At 51.4% G+C, this 14,774-nt stretch overlaps 6 protein-coding genes across 6 annotated transcripts; 4 read left to right on the forward strand and 2 right to left on the reverse strand.

Moving 5' to 3' along the window:
* Nucleotides 1-1,799: 1,799 nt before the first annotated feature.
* HO133_010995 (uncharacterized protein) lies at nucleotides 1,800-2,768 on the forward strand (the record flags this gene model as incomplete). Its single annotated transcript, XM_037301844.1, has 2 exons — nucleotides 1,800-1,850; nucleotides 2,001-2,768. 2 exons carry the CDS (start codon nucleotides 1,800-1,802, stop codon nucleotides 2,766-2,768), a joined length of 819 nt encoding a protein of 272 aa, XP_037153478.1.
* Nucleotides 2,769-5,972: 3,204 nt separating this feature from the next.
* On the forward strand, nucleotides 5,973-7,150 carry HO133_010996 (uncharacterized protein; the record flags this gene model as incomplete). The annotated part of the gene is made up of 3 exons (XM_037301845.1): nucleotides 5,973-6,168; nucleotides 6,218-6,424; nucleotides 6,480-7,150. 3 exons carry the CDS (start codon nucleotides 5,973-5,975, stop codon nucleotides 7,148-7,150), a joined length of 1,074 nt encoding a protein of 357 aa, XP_037153479.1.
* A 1,181-nt stretch (nucleotides 7,151-8,331) lies between these two features.
* Nucleotides 8,332-8,959, forward strand: HO133_010997 (uncharacterized protein; the record flags this gene model as incomplete). Its single annotated transcript, XM_037301846.1, has 3 exons — nucleotides 8,332-8,345; nucleotides 8,415-8,452; nucleotides 8,574-8,959. The coding sequence occupies 3 exons, from the start codon at nucleotides 8,332-8,334 to the stop codon at nucleotides 8,957-8,959; spliced, it is 438 nt and encodes a 145-aa protein (XP_037153480.1).
* A 243-nt stretch (nucleotides 8,960-9,202) lies between these two features.
* Nucleotides 9,203-10,296, forward strand: HO133_010998 (uncharacterized protein; the record flags this gene model as incomplete). Its single annotated transcript, XM_037301847.1, has 2 exons — nucleotides 9,203-9,714; nucleotides 9,774-10,296. The coding sequence occupies 2 exons, from the start codon at nucleotides 9,203-9,205 to the stop codon at nucleotides 10,294-10,296; spliced, it is 1,035 nt and encodes a 344-aa protein (XP_037153481.1).
* A 1,496-nt stretch (nucleotides 10,297-11,792) lies between these two features.
* On the reverse strand, nucleotides 11,793-12,781 carry HO133_010999 (uncharacterized protein; the record flags this gene model as incomplete). The annotated part of the gene is made up of 3 exons (XM_037301848.1): nucleotides 11,793-12,324; nucleotides 12,388-12,441; nucleotides 12,501-12,781. The coding sequence occupies 3 exons, from the start codon at nucleotides 12,779-12,781 to the stop codon at nucleotides 11,793-11,795; spliced, it is 867 nt and encodes a 288-aa protein (XP_037153482.1).
* A 555-nt stretch (nucleotides 12,782-13,336) lies between these two features.
* On the reverse strand, nucleotides 13,337-14,661 carry HO133_011000 (uncharacterized protein; the record flags this gene model as incomplete). The annotated part of the gene is made up of 2 exons (XM_037301849.1): nucleotides 13,337-14,343; nucleotides 14,394-14,661. The coding sequence occupies 2 exons, from the start codon at nucleotides 14,659-14,661 to the stop codon at nucleotides 13,337-13,339; spliced, it is 1,275 nt and encodes a 424-aa protein (XP_037153483.1).
* Nucleotides 14,662-14,774: the final 113 nt, after the last annotated feature.

Genomic DNA, 14,774 nt, shown 5'->3' on the forward strand with positions numbered 1-14,774 from the left:
AATTCATGATGGTGCTGGCAAGACTGGGGTAGCTTACACGTCTTCAGGCAGGCCTCCTCACCCCAGTGTTGAGAAAGTCAACTACATAAATCAGAGAATAGAGTGTGCATTTGCTGTTTTCATGAATCATCATCATAAGAACACTGATACCATATTTGCGCTTGACGAACCAATTTCTCCAGTCACGGCTTATTCATAGGTTTGATTGTAGCAGAAGGTCGAATTCCTTTCGCCTTCATTCAGAGGCTCTTCTCCCACACCACCAAATCATTCCATCATGAAGAGCCTGAAGTTCGAACCAGAAACGAGGCAGAAAGTCGTTCTTATAATGTGAATGCGTCGCCTCATCTGTTCCTGCATGAGTAAATTGGATGGGGACGTGAAGTTTCACCGAGTAGAGCATCATTCTCGAGGCTCAAGTACTAAGGCGGCGAAGTTGCCTGCGCGCAAGACATCTGGTCCGTTAGGGGCGGTCTTTTCGAAGCATTCATTAGACTTTCTAGCCCTGTTAACTCGTAAGAAGGGGCTCTGCTCTGGCTCAGCCAACAAGTCTGCGATGCCGCTTCGACGTTCAAACCTTGGATGCTTAGGCACAAATTACGAGCATAGCCTCGGCAAGACCTATGACAACTAAGACACTTTACAACATATGAGGCAGTCAAGATACAGGCGCCTGGAAGAGATCCTCTCAATACTTGCCCTTCGTGTGTGGTGGCAGGGCCTACCACCTAGGGTACGGTACCCACCCTTGGACCTCCTACCGAGCTACTGCCGGCACTAAGCATGTCAAGCTTTTTGAAAGCCACCCCTGCAACCGAACGCCACAGATACGTTCCAACGGCTTTTATTCACTTGCATCGTTTCACTTCTGTGCCCATGGGTTCAAGGTGACTTCCACTCGCAACGTTGCCAATGGAAACGATATCAGGAACTCAGACTTTGTGAGTACCGTACAGTAAAGTAAGAACAGAGAAGACTGAAGACTACCTGTCCGCTCCTTTTATAACTTGAGTGCAGGCCAAGCTCCGGGAAAGGCGCGACCACGTTCCTGAAGCGCCGTTTTAGATAAGGGCAGATAGGAGTAAATGCAAGGAATCATTCTTAGACTGCTCCCTCCGCATGGCGTGGCGTAAGATTAACGGGTTGAAGATTGGGAGGAAAATGGAGGGAAATGGCTCATGGATACTTCCTCCATCATTTCTGATGTAAGATACAGAATTTGATCATTCTCAAAGATTCTGCTGCCTCAAGACAACCATACGGTAGAGTAGGTACCTGTAGAAGCGAATAAAAAGTGGAGTTGGCGCTTGGCAAAGTTACGTAGTGCCAAGAACAGGGATTATATTGTCCCCTAACGGTCCGTCTGTCAACACCATCTCCAAAAACAGGATAACACCTTCTCAACAGAAGCTCTTTCCTACTTTACCTTTTCTTCCACCTTCCATCTTCCCCTCCACCCTCTTCTTCTTTCTTTCTTCTTTCCTCCACATCATATCACACTTCAAATCGTACTCAATTCTCCGCAAATCTTGCTCTCACTACAAGGTTCGTACCACAACCTCATCTTGCGCCATACGCTCCACATCTTCCGACTCAATACACTGACTCTGCTGTCCTCACAGAATCCAGTCAACTACACAGAAAACACACGGTAAGTCCAATCCACATCATGCTCCTACTCACTATCAATACCTCGACACATTTTTAGCATCATCATAGAGCTTAGCAGCTAACAAAAATCCCCGAGGCCTCACAGACCAACTCACAGAAAAGATACCCCTCATTCAAAGACAGTAACCATGTCTTCTCAAACCATGGCCAACGGCGACAACTCCTCGCAGACAATTGATGTAAGACCCTCTTCCAGCGTTCGTGAATGCATCACTGCCACTGCTCCATTGTTTCATGCTTCGTTCCTTTCCAAACCTGGCTGTCGCCTTCAACGAGGCTGCATACCACTCTTCTCTCACGTTCTCTTGCTAATGTGTCATTCTTTTCAGCACCTCACTTCCTACCCTGTCGTCTCCGACGCCATCTCGACATTCAAGTCAAACCCCTACGGCAAGAAATCTCTCGACCTCTCCAACACCGGCTACGAGAAGCTCGTTGCACCCTTCGTCCCTTACGCCAAGCGTCCCTACGGTTATGTCGCTCCATACGTCGCTAAGGCCGACTCTCTCGGCTCCGACGCTCTCTCCAGAGTCGATCACACCTTTCCCATCGTGAAGGAGAACACCGAGAAGATCAAGGGCACCGTGTTGGACTACGCGTACTTCCCATTTCGTTTGGTTGGTGACAGCAAGAACTACGTCTTGGATACCTACTCTAGCGAATACAAAAAGTGCGGTGGTGATGGCTATGTTGCTGGTTCCAAGGCCATGATCACTACCGGCTTGGTGGTTACGAGCGATACACTGTCTTGGTTGAGCACGTTCTTGGGGCAGAAGAAGGAGGAGGGAACTGACTACGCGGTCAAGAAGTACGGCACTGCTTCCAACTACGCCCACGACAAGTCCGGTCAGGCGATGCAGTACGCAGAAGCGAAGTCTGAGCAGGCGAAGAATTTGGCATACCAAAAGAAAGAGCAGGGAAAGGACATGGCTGCGAATGCAAAGGACATGGCTTTCCAGAAGACAGATGAGGGAAAAGACATGGCTGCGAATGCAAAGGATACCACACAGGCTAAGGGAAATGAGGCCAAGGATACTGCACAGTCAAAGGGGAAAGAGGCCAAGGATACCGCCAAGGAGAAGTCCGGCAACAAGTAGGATGCCCATCTTATGTCGCCTGCTTTTACTTCGGCAAAGGATCACGAACGGCTGGCAAGGATGGACGGATGATGCTACGGTGTTGGGCGGATGATACCACTTAGACTACCAGCACGAATGGTGCGATGACTCTTCTCAGCTTTTCTTACTCCTTTCCTTTCTTCGGTGCTGGCTTTATGGACTTGCTAGGGGTAAATAGACAATTGATCGATATGACATGCTAGCACAAAGTAGATAGACTGCAATGACTTCACAGCAGGAAAATCCAACACCATCACTGTCCAATTATGCCATAATCTCGTTGTCATGGGATGTTTATTGTTTAGCAAGTATGGATTCGACTGTCCCGCCGAGATCCCAAACTTTGCTGCCTCCAATCGTCACCAAGCTCTGACAGGCCTTGAATTACGACCCCCGTCACGAGGTCTAAGATAAAGTCCGAACCACCCATCCAGTCCATCATCGCAGCTGACATCGGCAAGACGCTGCTCCACCACAGAGCCGTCACGGCTAGCTAGGTCGGTCCGTCCATGCCAATGTCGTCTGCAATCTATCTAACAGATCAAACCCAGCCCCCCACAGCATGTGCGTTGGGTCGAATCGAATCGAATCGATCAACGACTCCGGCATCCGTGCGATGATATCTTCCCGTGCGGCCGACCCGTCGTGTCTGGCGGTGCGATTGGCATTTCCACGTCGGAAGACCCGGTGACGACGGGGTTTTTGGAGCAGCGGAATCGAGGACGGGGTGCGATTCATCGTCCGTGGCAGCATTCTGGACGTTTTCATCCCGGCCGGACTCGGGGCTTGGGACTGGGCCCGCTGCGTCACGCTCTCCGGGTGGCCGTGTGTTTGGGTCGGTGGAGACGCGGCTGGGTGTCTGGAGTCGTTGGTGGCTGGCGTGCTGGGATCGGGTGGGGTTGTCGGGGGACGAGGCGGGGTTTTTGGGGTTTGGTTGTGCGAACTTCGAGGGGTGGGTGGGTTGTGGTGGTGTTTGGGACCCGTAGGTCCGCTGCGGGATGGATTCGAGATGGCCGTGAGGAGGGGGTAGTCCTGATCTCCTCGGTCTGTTTTGGGGAGCTGGTCGGACGTTCAGGGATGTGGAACTTGCTCTACTGGCTAGACTCCTGTTGTGTTGTCTGATTCTTGAAAATGCGGACCGATTCGAGAGCTCGTGTTTGAGGTGCGGTATTTTCGATGCAAGCAGATGGACCGACTCGGCACCTGCTCGAGAGCTGTTTTTCGAGTGGGACTTTTTGGGTACAAGGAAGGAGTACTCGCTATCCGCCAAGATCGTAGGTATAGGGATTCAGGCAGGGAAACCCAATGTCCGGATCTCCTTATCTTTATCGAACTTTTCGGAGGAGTGGTTTCTGTAGAAGAAGATCCTGCTTTCCTCATATACACACCAATTCATCGCAGCTGTTTACATTTGAGCACTCACCACTTTTCAACAAACATAGAAATCGCTTCGTTCGAGAGCCTTATCGAAATGTCTCAATTCAACTCTTTCTCTCCAAGTAAGTCGAGGTACCTTGAACAACGATAAACCACAGGTTGCATCGAGGAACGATCGCAGCGATCGGAAATCCCCCTCCGCTGAGCCGCTAAAACAACATAAAGATATGGCACAACACGAACCAGACACTTCTCAATTAACATCAATCGAACAGATAGAAGCGTCCAAAACAGCCAGACCTACCTCTCGTTTTCCTAAAAACAATGTCCATGATGGCTGCGGACCATCGCCAGGCGCAGGGATAAAACAGACCGTCTATCTAGGGCCATGGGAGCCATGTGGGTATAGGGAGCCCTGGTGCAATGGAGTGCGTCCAAAGCGCAGTAACTGCGCAATGAGCGGCCGTTATTGTTTCTATGAATCGTTCAATGCGATATGGTGAGGTTTTTTTGGCAGTCCATGACGCCCGGAAATTTTGGAGAACGGAGCCGTCCACCAATTTGGGGAGGCTCTGAGGTTGGTTCTTGCAACGAGTAGAGGGAGGCGGTGAGGCAACGGTGTCATATCGATGTTTTCAGAGCAGGTAGCTAAATTCACATTAAAGCATCTATTCTTCCGTTGTCTCACCTCCACAAGCATAGTTTGGAGGATAGTCTAGCCTGACAATGAATGAAAATCGCTCAAAGTGAATCCCGTTGCTGTGACAGTTGCTAAATCCGTACCCAGACGCAGCAGACCTTCCATTAGTTAATTTAGATATAGCCTGACGAGTTCAGAGAAGGTAGGGATTTCCTGTCATTAAATCGCGCAAATGAAGCCAAAAAAAACATACAGCAAGCTGCTCCACACATCTTTTCATGGGTATGTTGGTCCTAGGGTGGGAAAGGTGAGAAGAGGTGGAATGGATGATCCTTGGCGTCACCAAATATAGCACGAATATCAACGAGCCGACTCGCGACTTGTATCAGATGGAAGGAGCCGAGCATGGCTTGAGACTAGCGCTATAGGCAAGTCTTCCTCATGGGCTGGTGGCCAGATGGTCGATGTGGTGAGGCTTTTCATTCCCCATCTTTCAGATGGGATTGCTGATGTGATGGCTTGCTTCATTAGCCTGGAATTATCTACTGGAACATGGGCCCGCTGCGGCCACGAAGGAAGCTTTGGTCACAAGAAAATAGCAGTGCTGAACAATTGATTTTTCTTTGGAACGTAAGCTAGCGATGTTTTTGCTATTTGTGCCACCAAATCATCAAAAGTCTCTCAATCTCAGCAGAATGAAAGAGAATGAATTTATGACGAATCGGAGACTTGCATTATTATCTACAAGCATTGACTAGCATCTATCCGCCGTCTGCTGATCCTCTTACCTCACCATTCGGGGCTGTGTCCGCGTATCACATTTTCTCTCATCCGAGGGATGAGGCACTTGGGAAAGCCTTGCTCTTCTTGGCATTAGGGCTGCGCTTACCCCGCGCTGGACAGCACTGGCGTCAGTTCGTGCCGAAGCTATCAGCTATCAGCCTACTTAAAGACCCATCAAGCACGTCAAGACTGAATTATCCACACTCACTACGCCACGTACTCGTATCATCACTAGTACTGCCATTATCCTTCTCACCTTCTATAAATCTCAAACTTCCTCCCATCCTCCATATATCTTTAACCCATCCCACACCACGTCTTCTACACGCAGCCTTGTCGCCCCCTCCTCTACAGCTTCGGAAACAGATACACATCCTCCACCAATGGCAGCCATGGACAACGGAAAAGCGCCTCTCCCCGCCAACGGAACCTTTCGCAATGGTGCACCAGGTGGCGAAACCAATACCAGACTGATCAACGTCCAGCCGCCTCGTCGTGAGGACCTCCAGCCAGCTTACGCCCAAACACTGCAGGGCGAGAGCGAAGATGCTGGCTCCCATGGCTGGTATGGATCCATGAGTATGTTGCCACCCTTCATACCTCACTTCAATCATTAACAGGCTCTTAGTCAACACCCTCGGTTCGCTCGTCGGTTGCTGCGGTGCCATCCCGTGCTGCATCGTTTGCCCCAACCCATACAAACCAGTCAGTCAAGGAAACGTCGGTCTGGTCACCAAATTCGGTCGCTTTTACCGCGCCGTCGACCCTGGTCTGGTGAAGATCAACCCTCTGTCGGAGAAGCTCATCCAGGTCGACGTAAAAATTCAGATCGTTGGTAAGTCAAACCTCCATACCCATAGCTCAAGCTGGCTTGCTAAGATTCTCTACAGAGGTGCCAAAGCAAGTCTGCATGACCAAAGATAACGTCAACTTGCAACTTACCTCCGTCATCTACTATCATATCACCTCGCCACACAAGGCCGCCTTCGGTATCAGCAACATCCGCCAAGCTCTTGTTGAGCGTACTCAGACCACTCTGCGCCACGTTGTTGGTGCCCGTGTCCTCCAAGATGTCATCGAGCGCCGTGAAGAGATTGCCCAATCCATCGGTGAAATCATCGAAGATGTCGCATCAGGCTGGGGTGTCCAGGTCGAGTCAATGCTCATCAAGGATATCATCTTCAGCACCGAGCTTCAAGACTCCCTCTCCATGGCCGCCCAGAGTAAGCGTATCGGAGAGTCCAAAGTTATTGCCGCACGCGCCGAAGTCGAGAGCGCCAAGTTGATGAGGCAGGCCGCCGATATCTTGAGCTCGGCTCCAGCTATGCAAATCAGATACCTGGAGGCTATGCAAGCCATGGCGAAGACGGCAAATTCGAAAGTAATCTTCTTGCCCGCGACGAACCAAACCGTGCAGCAGCAGCTTGCGCAGGCTGATACCTACGGTGAGGGCCCAAGCAGCCAAGGTCAGAGCTCGAAGTCGTCGACTGGGCCATTCATGGGTGATACCAATGATGGATTCCAGCAGGCGATGAACGCGAGGGTCATCGAGAACATCTAGACGCTCGCTGCGATAATCGCTTAGGTGTTGCAAGGAGATGATCGGTATTCTGGGTTGGATAGGAAACGGGGCAATGGTCTTACTTCCTTCAGCGGGCTCGGTTATACCCTCGTTAACAGCCGGTCATATACCCCAAATTGTCTTTGCTTTTAGTCTAGTCCGATGGTTTTAGTATTGTTCTCTTTTATATGCTCCCGAAAGATGCACCAAGTGATCTCTTTTCCTATCTCAGCGCGCCGAGAAGTGGGCAAAATTCTTGCTGTGTGGTCCCAATCTGAAACCACACTCCGTAATTCAGGAGCAGAAAACTCCTTTCTTCCTCCAGGTTTGGCTTGTTATTTTGGTGAAATGCCGTGATTAAACAGCGAAAGCATCGTTCTGCTCTTTTAAACGTGCCTCGTTTTCTCAGTTTCTGACCTAAAAGGAACGACGCTGACTCCAAAACTTTGGGTCTTAGAGGCCGTCAGTTTGATGCATCATTTGGGCAAATGGCCTGTCGGTTGGGGAGTCTCCAAGGCTTGAGAGACTGTTATTCGGCAAATGTTTTGGGGATCACCCTCTTACGGTTTGAAAATTCTAGAGCTCGAGAGCTACCGTTTGGCACTTTATTTGGGGATTTGCCCGTGGGCTTGTAACGATTTGACAATCTTAACGCCGCTTCAGTCGCTGTCCGAGACATCATTCAAAAGAACAGTGTGTTTCTCTCTTCGCTAAGGGGTTGCTTCGCTCTGTGACGGCTGCGCAGCAGAGCTCCCTGTTCGCTAATGGAGTACATCTAGTCGCTCATGCCAAAAGCCAGTGCTGGCCCGTCCTTTGTCTGCCTAAAAGCTCTACACAGGCTTGTGCCTATTTGGTCTAACAAATGATGCTACTCAACTCTATCCTCTTGTGCGGTCTTACTGCCGTCCGCTATTTTTCGGATGATAAATTCTCCCCCGTTGGTACGGCCACCGTCACTGCGGCGTATACATATTCTTCCATCATTTTTCTCCCATGCGCCCTCTTTAATCCTTTGCCCGGACCAGGGACCCTTACCGGTCAAGTTACGACGGTCAGCAGCACCACCTACTACCCCTTTTATGAGTTGGGATTTTCCTTCTTCGATCCAATTAATGCACCACACACACTTGGCGAATAGTACCTCGTATACATCTTCTCTACCTCGGCAGCTGGTACCCGATATGAATATGCCACAGTAAGTTGACCGTAACTTACCCCGTACTCCACTATTCTTGATATATACTTATACTGAACCCGACTTCAGTGAAACTACCGTGAGCTGCGGTCCCACTCACGGCCGTGGTACGGTGGAGTACAAGACGTTCTAACCTGGCACCGCGGCCACCAACGATTTCATTGGCCCTTCATACTGGGAGCTTGACAATGCCGAGTCGTCTATATCTCGCCTACATCACCTCCACAGAGCCATTTCCCGGGGCCACAACGACCGCCGCCGCCACATCTACCTTCTCTGGTCCCACAGCCGCGCTTCCTTCCACGGTGGCTCTCAGTCCTCAAACGAAAGAGGGTGTTGAACTGGGAGTGTCTTTGGGAGTCTGCGCCTGCGCCTGGCTAGGAGTCTCGCTTCTTCTTCGGTACCCTCGGCGTAAGCAGCAATCTCGCATTGGACGTATGAGCTCTGTGGCAGATCCTAATGATGTTCCTGAGGCTATCGAAGATAAGACGACAGCAGGGAGTAGCAATGGGGAGGGCTCAGATGGTATCTCTGAGCTCCACGGGGCAGAGGTGAACGGCTATCAGAATGAGTTGGGGGGGTCAATGGCGGAAGGAAGGGAGGAGCTTCCTTAGATTCCTGCTGTATGTCCTTTCTGTAAAATTGGTGAAACCAGTCGGTCGTCGGTGAGCTGAATTAACGTCGGCGCCTTGAATCTGCGGTATCTTGAGCATTTCCCGAAACATTCTTTACATCTCGTTCCACATTGTGTTTACCGCAAACCCGATCAGGTCTGCACTTTACGCTTTTGGTCTTGTTATCTGGGCGTATCCGCTTTCTGGGATGAGAAGAGGAGGTGGTAAGACCGCGCTATCGGTATGATCCCGAGACATGGTCCGAAAGAAGATGTCAATACGGCCATTCTCGCCATGCTTTCCAGTCCCTTTTGGTTCTTTAAAGAGAAGGGGGGTCGTCTTGTCGTTTACAGCTTCAGAGCTCGAGCATTCCTTTTTTCAGTATTGTTCCAAGCCTTCTACATTATGGAGAAGATGGAGATTGTCGCCACTGGCTTGTCTGTTCTTCTTGCTCTCGTCGCACCAGGTTCAGCCCAAAGCACCCAGTCCACCACCTACTACGATATCGAACAGATTACAACTACAATCTTTTTACCATCCGCTCTTTTCTCACCGTCGCCTACACCTCAGAGTTTCTTTGCCTACGTCGCCACGTCCAGCGGCACTACCTCCTACACCTTGTTCGAGGACGAAAACACATCCGGGAATGCTACGGTCAACTTCCTCCCGGCCCAACAATATGAACAGTACAACGACTACGGATACACCTTCTCCGCCTGCCCGACCGGTACCCAGTACGTGCTGCCAAAGCAAAAGTAAGAACCTCCGAAAACCATTCCCCGCGCACACGCGCACACTGACCGGTCTCTGCTAGCCTCACCATCAACTGCCTGTCCGTCACCCCGGCCAACACCGCCATTTGCACAACCACGTCGCTCAACCTCGACGAGGCCAGTCTCCCTGCCTACACCACTCTCGCCGAGTCCTCCCTCTACCCCGCGACTTTCCGAATCGCAAACGCGACGGCGCCGCCGCCCCGCCTCACCCTCGCCACCAAGATGGGCATCGGCCTCGCCGTGCCTCTCGGTCTCTGCCTCTGCGTCGTCGTCGCCCTCTTGATCTACCGGCACCGCGAGCACAAGCACATCTCCCGCATGAAGCACGCGGCTGCGGTGGGACAGGTCCCCATTGCTGCCGAGACGAAGGACGCGAGGTTCGTCCCGGGTGGAGACGGAGGGACCGCGGGGGTTGCGGCGTCTCGTGATGGCGGGACGGGTGGTATAGGGGGGTTTGGTGAAGGTGTTGGACGGGGTTTTGGCGTTCGGGTGAGTGAGGTGTCGGCGGTCACGAACGAGTTGGATGGGTCGGGGAAGGATGGGAGGAAGGAACTTGCTTAGGTTGTTGCTGTCTACTGCGTTGAGGATGGCCTGGTACGGCCACATTTAATACAATAGGAGCTTTGGTCGACGAGTCCTCTAGCAAGTTGTATTGTTTATTTTGTTTTGCGACTACCGGTCAGGTCAATATCCTTGGTATACAGTTTGAGAGCAGCCTGCCCGTGAAATGATGGTGAGATACCTCAATACGCTGCTTCCGAGACACAGCCCGAACGAGGTCATGGGGCCGCTCTTGATCGTTAAACAGCCCCTCAAAGAAACCCCGTCTTTTCCGTTCCACAGTTCTGTGCTATAATATGTCAACCACTAGTGCGAGGTGTCTGACCTTTCCGCTGTTTTAGGTCGCCTCCGTCCTTTCCCTGAGATAGTTGGCAAAAGATAAAAGCCTCTCCGACCTCATGTACAAACCCCCCAACAACCCATCTCCCGGCAGCGAAAACGGGATGGTGAACCATGCTGGCACCGCCATTCACGCTCCAGTTGACCCTCCAACTGACCCCACGTTTTCACTTCATGGCCGTCTCAGCTCCAGGCCCCTCGCCCACATCTGAGGTCACGAGTCTGGATTCGGCACCTCTGTTCACGGTGGCAGCCATGCAATCTCTTGACATGGTTACGGTCGAAGGGAGGGTGGGACCAATAGCCACATCGACATCATCCCCCACCACCACCACATCATCCACTACCCCAGCAGCGCCATCTCCTACCACCACAGCAGCGCCATCTTCCACCACCGCAGCACCATCCACCGGCACCGCAACCCCCTGCTCCCCACACCTCCGTCGCGTCCGAGCGAGCATCCGAGCCTCTCAGCCCCCAGGGCAAACGAGGAATCCAGTCGGGCGTACCCGTTCGCCATTGCATATGCGCATTGCTCGTGCTATCGCTCCTTCGGTATCGGCAGGACAGGCGGCGATCTCGTTCGGGGCACGCAGGCGGCGAGAATGTTGGTAGCTGGGACATCGCTGCTGTAGGAGGCAAGGGTTGGAGGCCAGCGATACCCCCCCACGGCCTCCGGGGTCCCGTCTCGGCGGGTCCTCGATGGATGCGGTTGAGAGCCACGGGATGGGGATACGGGTATACTCGGGCGAGGTGGAGGGGTCTTTGAGCGAGCGTGAGCATAGGGCAGTAATCTGTGCGTGAGATGGAGTTGGAGGGATAGGGGAGAAAGGAGGTTGAAGAGCGGGACGCGGTTCTTGAAAGGTCAGGCTTGTGGTTGATGACACGCTCTTCCCGAGACTTGATAGTTGATGGGTATATATTTGGCGTGAGTGGAGCGTAGTAGCAAAAGCAATGGTGGTTTACTGGATGGGTCTCTATTGACTCAGCGATTAGAACGAGCTTTCTTTCCTGTACTCACCGCACCGAAGCAATGCCATTCACCTGTTGAAACGGAATTTAATTAACCATTCCATCCGCAACTACTAAAACTTCTATTTCATGAACTTTGCACTGACGTTCCGAGCTACGGATAGTCTCTCATCTCGGCGCCATCTTCAACCCTGCAGCTCCATTGAATACACCAGTGGCTGCCTGCCGTGCATCTTGTTCGCCAAAGCAGTATCCGATATCCTCTTTCCCTCAAGCTCCATGGCGAGGCCCCCCACTGATGCCATGTTGCCCATCTGGCTTAGACGCGAACGTTCCTTGTGCTTGGCGTGCCGATAGAGTAATAGAGCGAGGCCGGCGAGTACACAAGCGCCGAGAGGCACACCGAGACCGGTACCTACTTTGGCTGCGGTCCCGTGTGTTGCTGATGAGGCAGGTCCAGAGGCCGGTGAGGGCATTGGATTGGTGGGCATCCCCCGAGGCGTTGCCGTGCTGGATGCAGCGTTGTTGGAGCTGGAAGTGAAGAAGAATGGATAAAGTGTGGACTCCGGGCCTACTATGATAACAGTGCTGTAGATTGCATTGCTGGCAGACTCATCCGCCGTTATTTCATCTTCAGGGTCTTCTATGTTGCTGAGGTAGGTGCTGGTGCAGGAGGCGATGTTGGCGTAGCCGACGGGGCCGCAGTGTATGGTTATTCTGTTACAAGTAAGCATATCATGCATGCCCAAAGTCTTAGACTTTTGCTCAGGAGGTACTTACGCCTGCTGGAACGCTTGTAGAGAGTTGGACCCGTCGCTTTTTGCTAGGCTCACGCTGGCAGGGTCAGCATACCTAGGGTGGATTCGTCGGAGATGAGATCTTAAAGCTCTCACCTAGAAAGGACGTAAGCAGTGGTGGAAGAAGTTGCTGAGAACGTGTAGCCATTATAGCGGCACTGGCCCCCTTGTCCCACGAAGTTTGTAAATTCATAGTTGCAGTCCAAGGTGTAGTAGGTGGTACCAAGGGAGGTCGAAATTTGGCCGGTGAACGTCGCTCCAGTAGGCTCGGGGTTGAAAAGCCAAGCGGGCAAGAGTACGTTTGTTGAGACTATGGACGCAGAGGCATGGCCGATGAGGGCGAGGACAATATAGAAGACAACTGCAGTAATATCCATCGTCTTATAGGTGCACAATTTGTCTGCTCTTTGGCAGATCGAGAATCCTAATGTAAGCGTAAGACGACAAAAACAATCGGAGTTTGATGGGAGGCAGAAATACTCGGTTAGGGGACTTGGCTGGCAAAGATATAACATCAACAAAAAACAATCTCCGCGGACAATACAAGCTCTTAAAGAAACAGGAGGTCGGAAAAGAAAAGCCCGTTCATATCCTTTTGGGACTTGTTTCGGAAGCAGCCAATAGCATGGTCTCAGTTACCCTTTCAGCGAATCGTTGGACGCCGATGGGTATCTGCATATTGAACCTTCCAACTGACGCCGTTTGAGAAACGTCCCATTGACCTTCGGGTTCCATTCTGGCTTGATCATCGATCGGGTACGATAAGATCTAGGCGGTTCTTAGTAGACAAATTTGTAAGAAGCGAACTGGTGGTTGCAAGGGGAATGGCTTGATATCTCGGCAAGAAAGCCGGACAAGGTAACAGCCTTCATGAGATATAAGGCTCAGTCAAGATGACTGGAGCGTGAAAACCGCTTCGCAGCACCAGTCTTTCATTCTAGCATGGAAGCTTGGTTAGTATACAGCGTATCCACCACATTACTCAACTTCTCTATCGTCTCCAGTGCCGCATCGTACCCCTGGTCCCGCTCCGCCTCATCATACACGATCAAACATCCCGCTCCTTGATCCAATACCCCAATGATAACTCTGTCTAGAATCATCTGAGATAGCTTCCTCTCGACTTGCTGCGTATCCAACCCAACCATCTTCGCGATATGGTCAATTTCCACTCTGCTGAACGGCTCGATGACCTTGATCAGGTTCTGCTCCAACATAGAATCGTAGAGCCGTTTGAGGTGGTTTCGGATGAAGACGTCACTGCCGAGTTCGTAACGATAGTTTGCCAGAGCTTTCTCGTAGTCTTCGAGGCTTCGGTTGGAGTGTGCACGTGCGACTGCCTTCATGGCTTCCAGATTCTTGCCGGAGTACTTCATTGCTTGCTTGGATGTCATAAGATTGTTTACATCATCCGCGAGATTCAGCATGATCTTGCACAGCAGCATGTACTGTAGCGCTGAGGTTGCTTTTTGTGTCTCTTCTTGTGAGTGGTAGCCCTCCAGCGCTTCGATGAAATAGGAGAATGCGGTGTTGAAGTCTTTATCCTCGGCGTGAAGCATGCCAGATTGCATGTCAAGTCCAGCTTGCAGTAATGGTGGGGTATAGACTGAAGCTGCAGAGGTTCGTGCAGATGTAAGAGCAGCTCGTGCTTTTGGTTGATTGCCAAGGGCGTGGTAGACTCTTGATTCGAGGAGCTGGACTTCGACGAGGACTAGCTTGTCGTCTAACCGTTTCAATTCCTTGAGAAGGCCGTTGATTAGTGTAAGAGCGTCGTAGTATGATTGTTTTTGCATGTATAATGAGACGAGGCGAGTTTCAAGATTCTGACGCAGGAAGCTGCGGCGTTCGGAGATGGCCCACTCGATACATGATTTGGTGACGGAGATCTGAATGTCGACGGTATTCGGAATAGATGAAAACAGGTCGAGTAGTTGACGCACTGCCCTTTGTTAGCACAGCACCGGGTCTAAATAGACTGGATTTCTGTACCTAGCTTGGCGGTCTTTGCCTTCGTGAAGGACGAGAGAGATGATGTGCTTGATCTGACGAGCTCAGCCAGCTCGTCAGTCTTCCTTGTATCTCTATATGACTCTCCCAAACCCATCAAAGCCAACTCATATTCTCGCAAAGCTGCTTCGCTTGCTCCAGGTTTCTTAGAGAGAATCTCCTTGTAAATAGCCTCAGCTTTCAACGGATCAGTCTTTCCCAGCTTCTTTGCTTCTTCTACTCTGGCTGAATCTGTCGGAGCGGGAGCCATGGTGGGCTACTGAAGTAGTTCAGTGAGATTTGTCGAAGAGAAAGAGGCGATGACCAAGTGAAGAAGATGATCGATGTTGACGTTCAGGAACTTCGTGAGCTGGAGAAGCTGGC

This window comes from Letharia lupina, assembly GCF_014066315.1.
Source record: "Letharia lupina isolate WasteWater1 chromosome Unknown contig_9, whole genome shotgun sequence".
In the NCBI taxonomy this organism is placed as follows: Eukaryota; Fungi; Ascomycota; class Lecanoromycetes; order Lecanorales; family Parmeliaceae; genus Letharia; species Letharia lupina.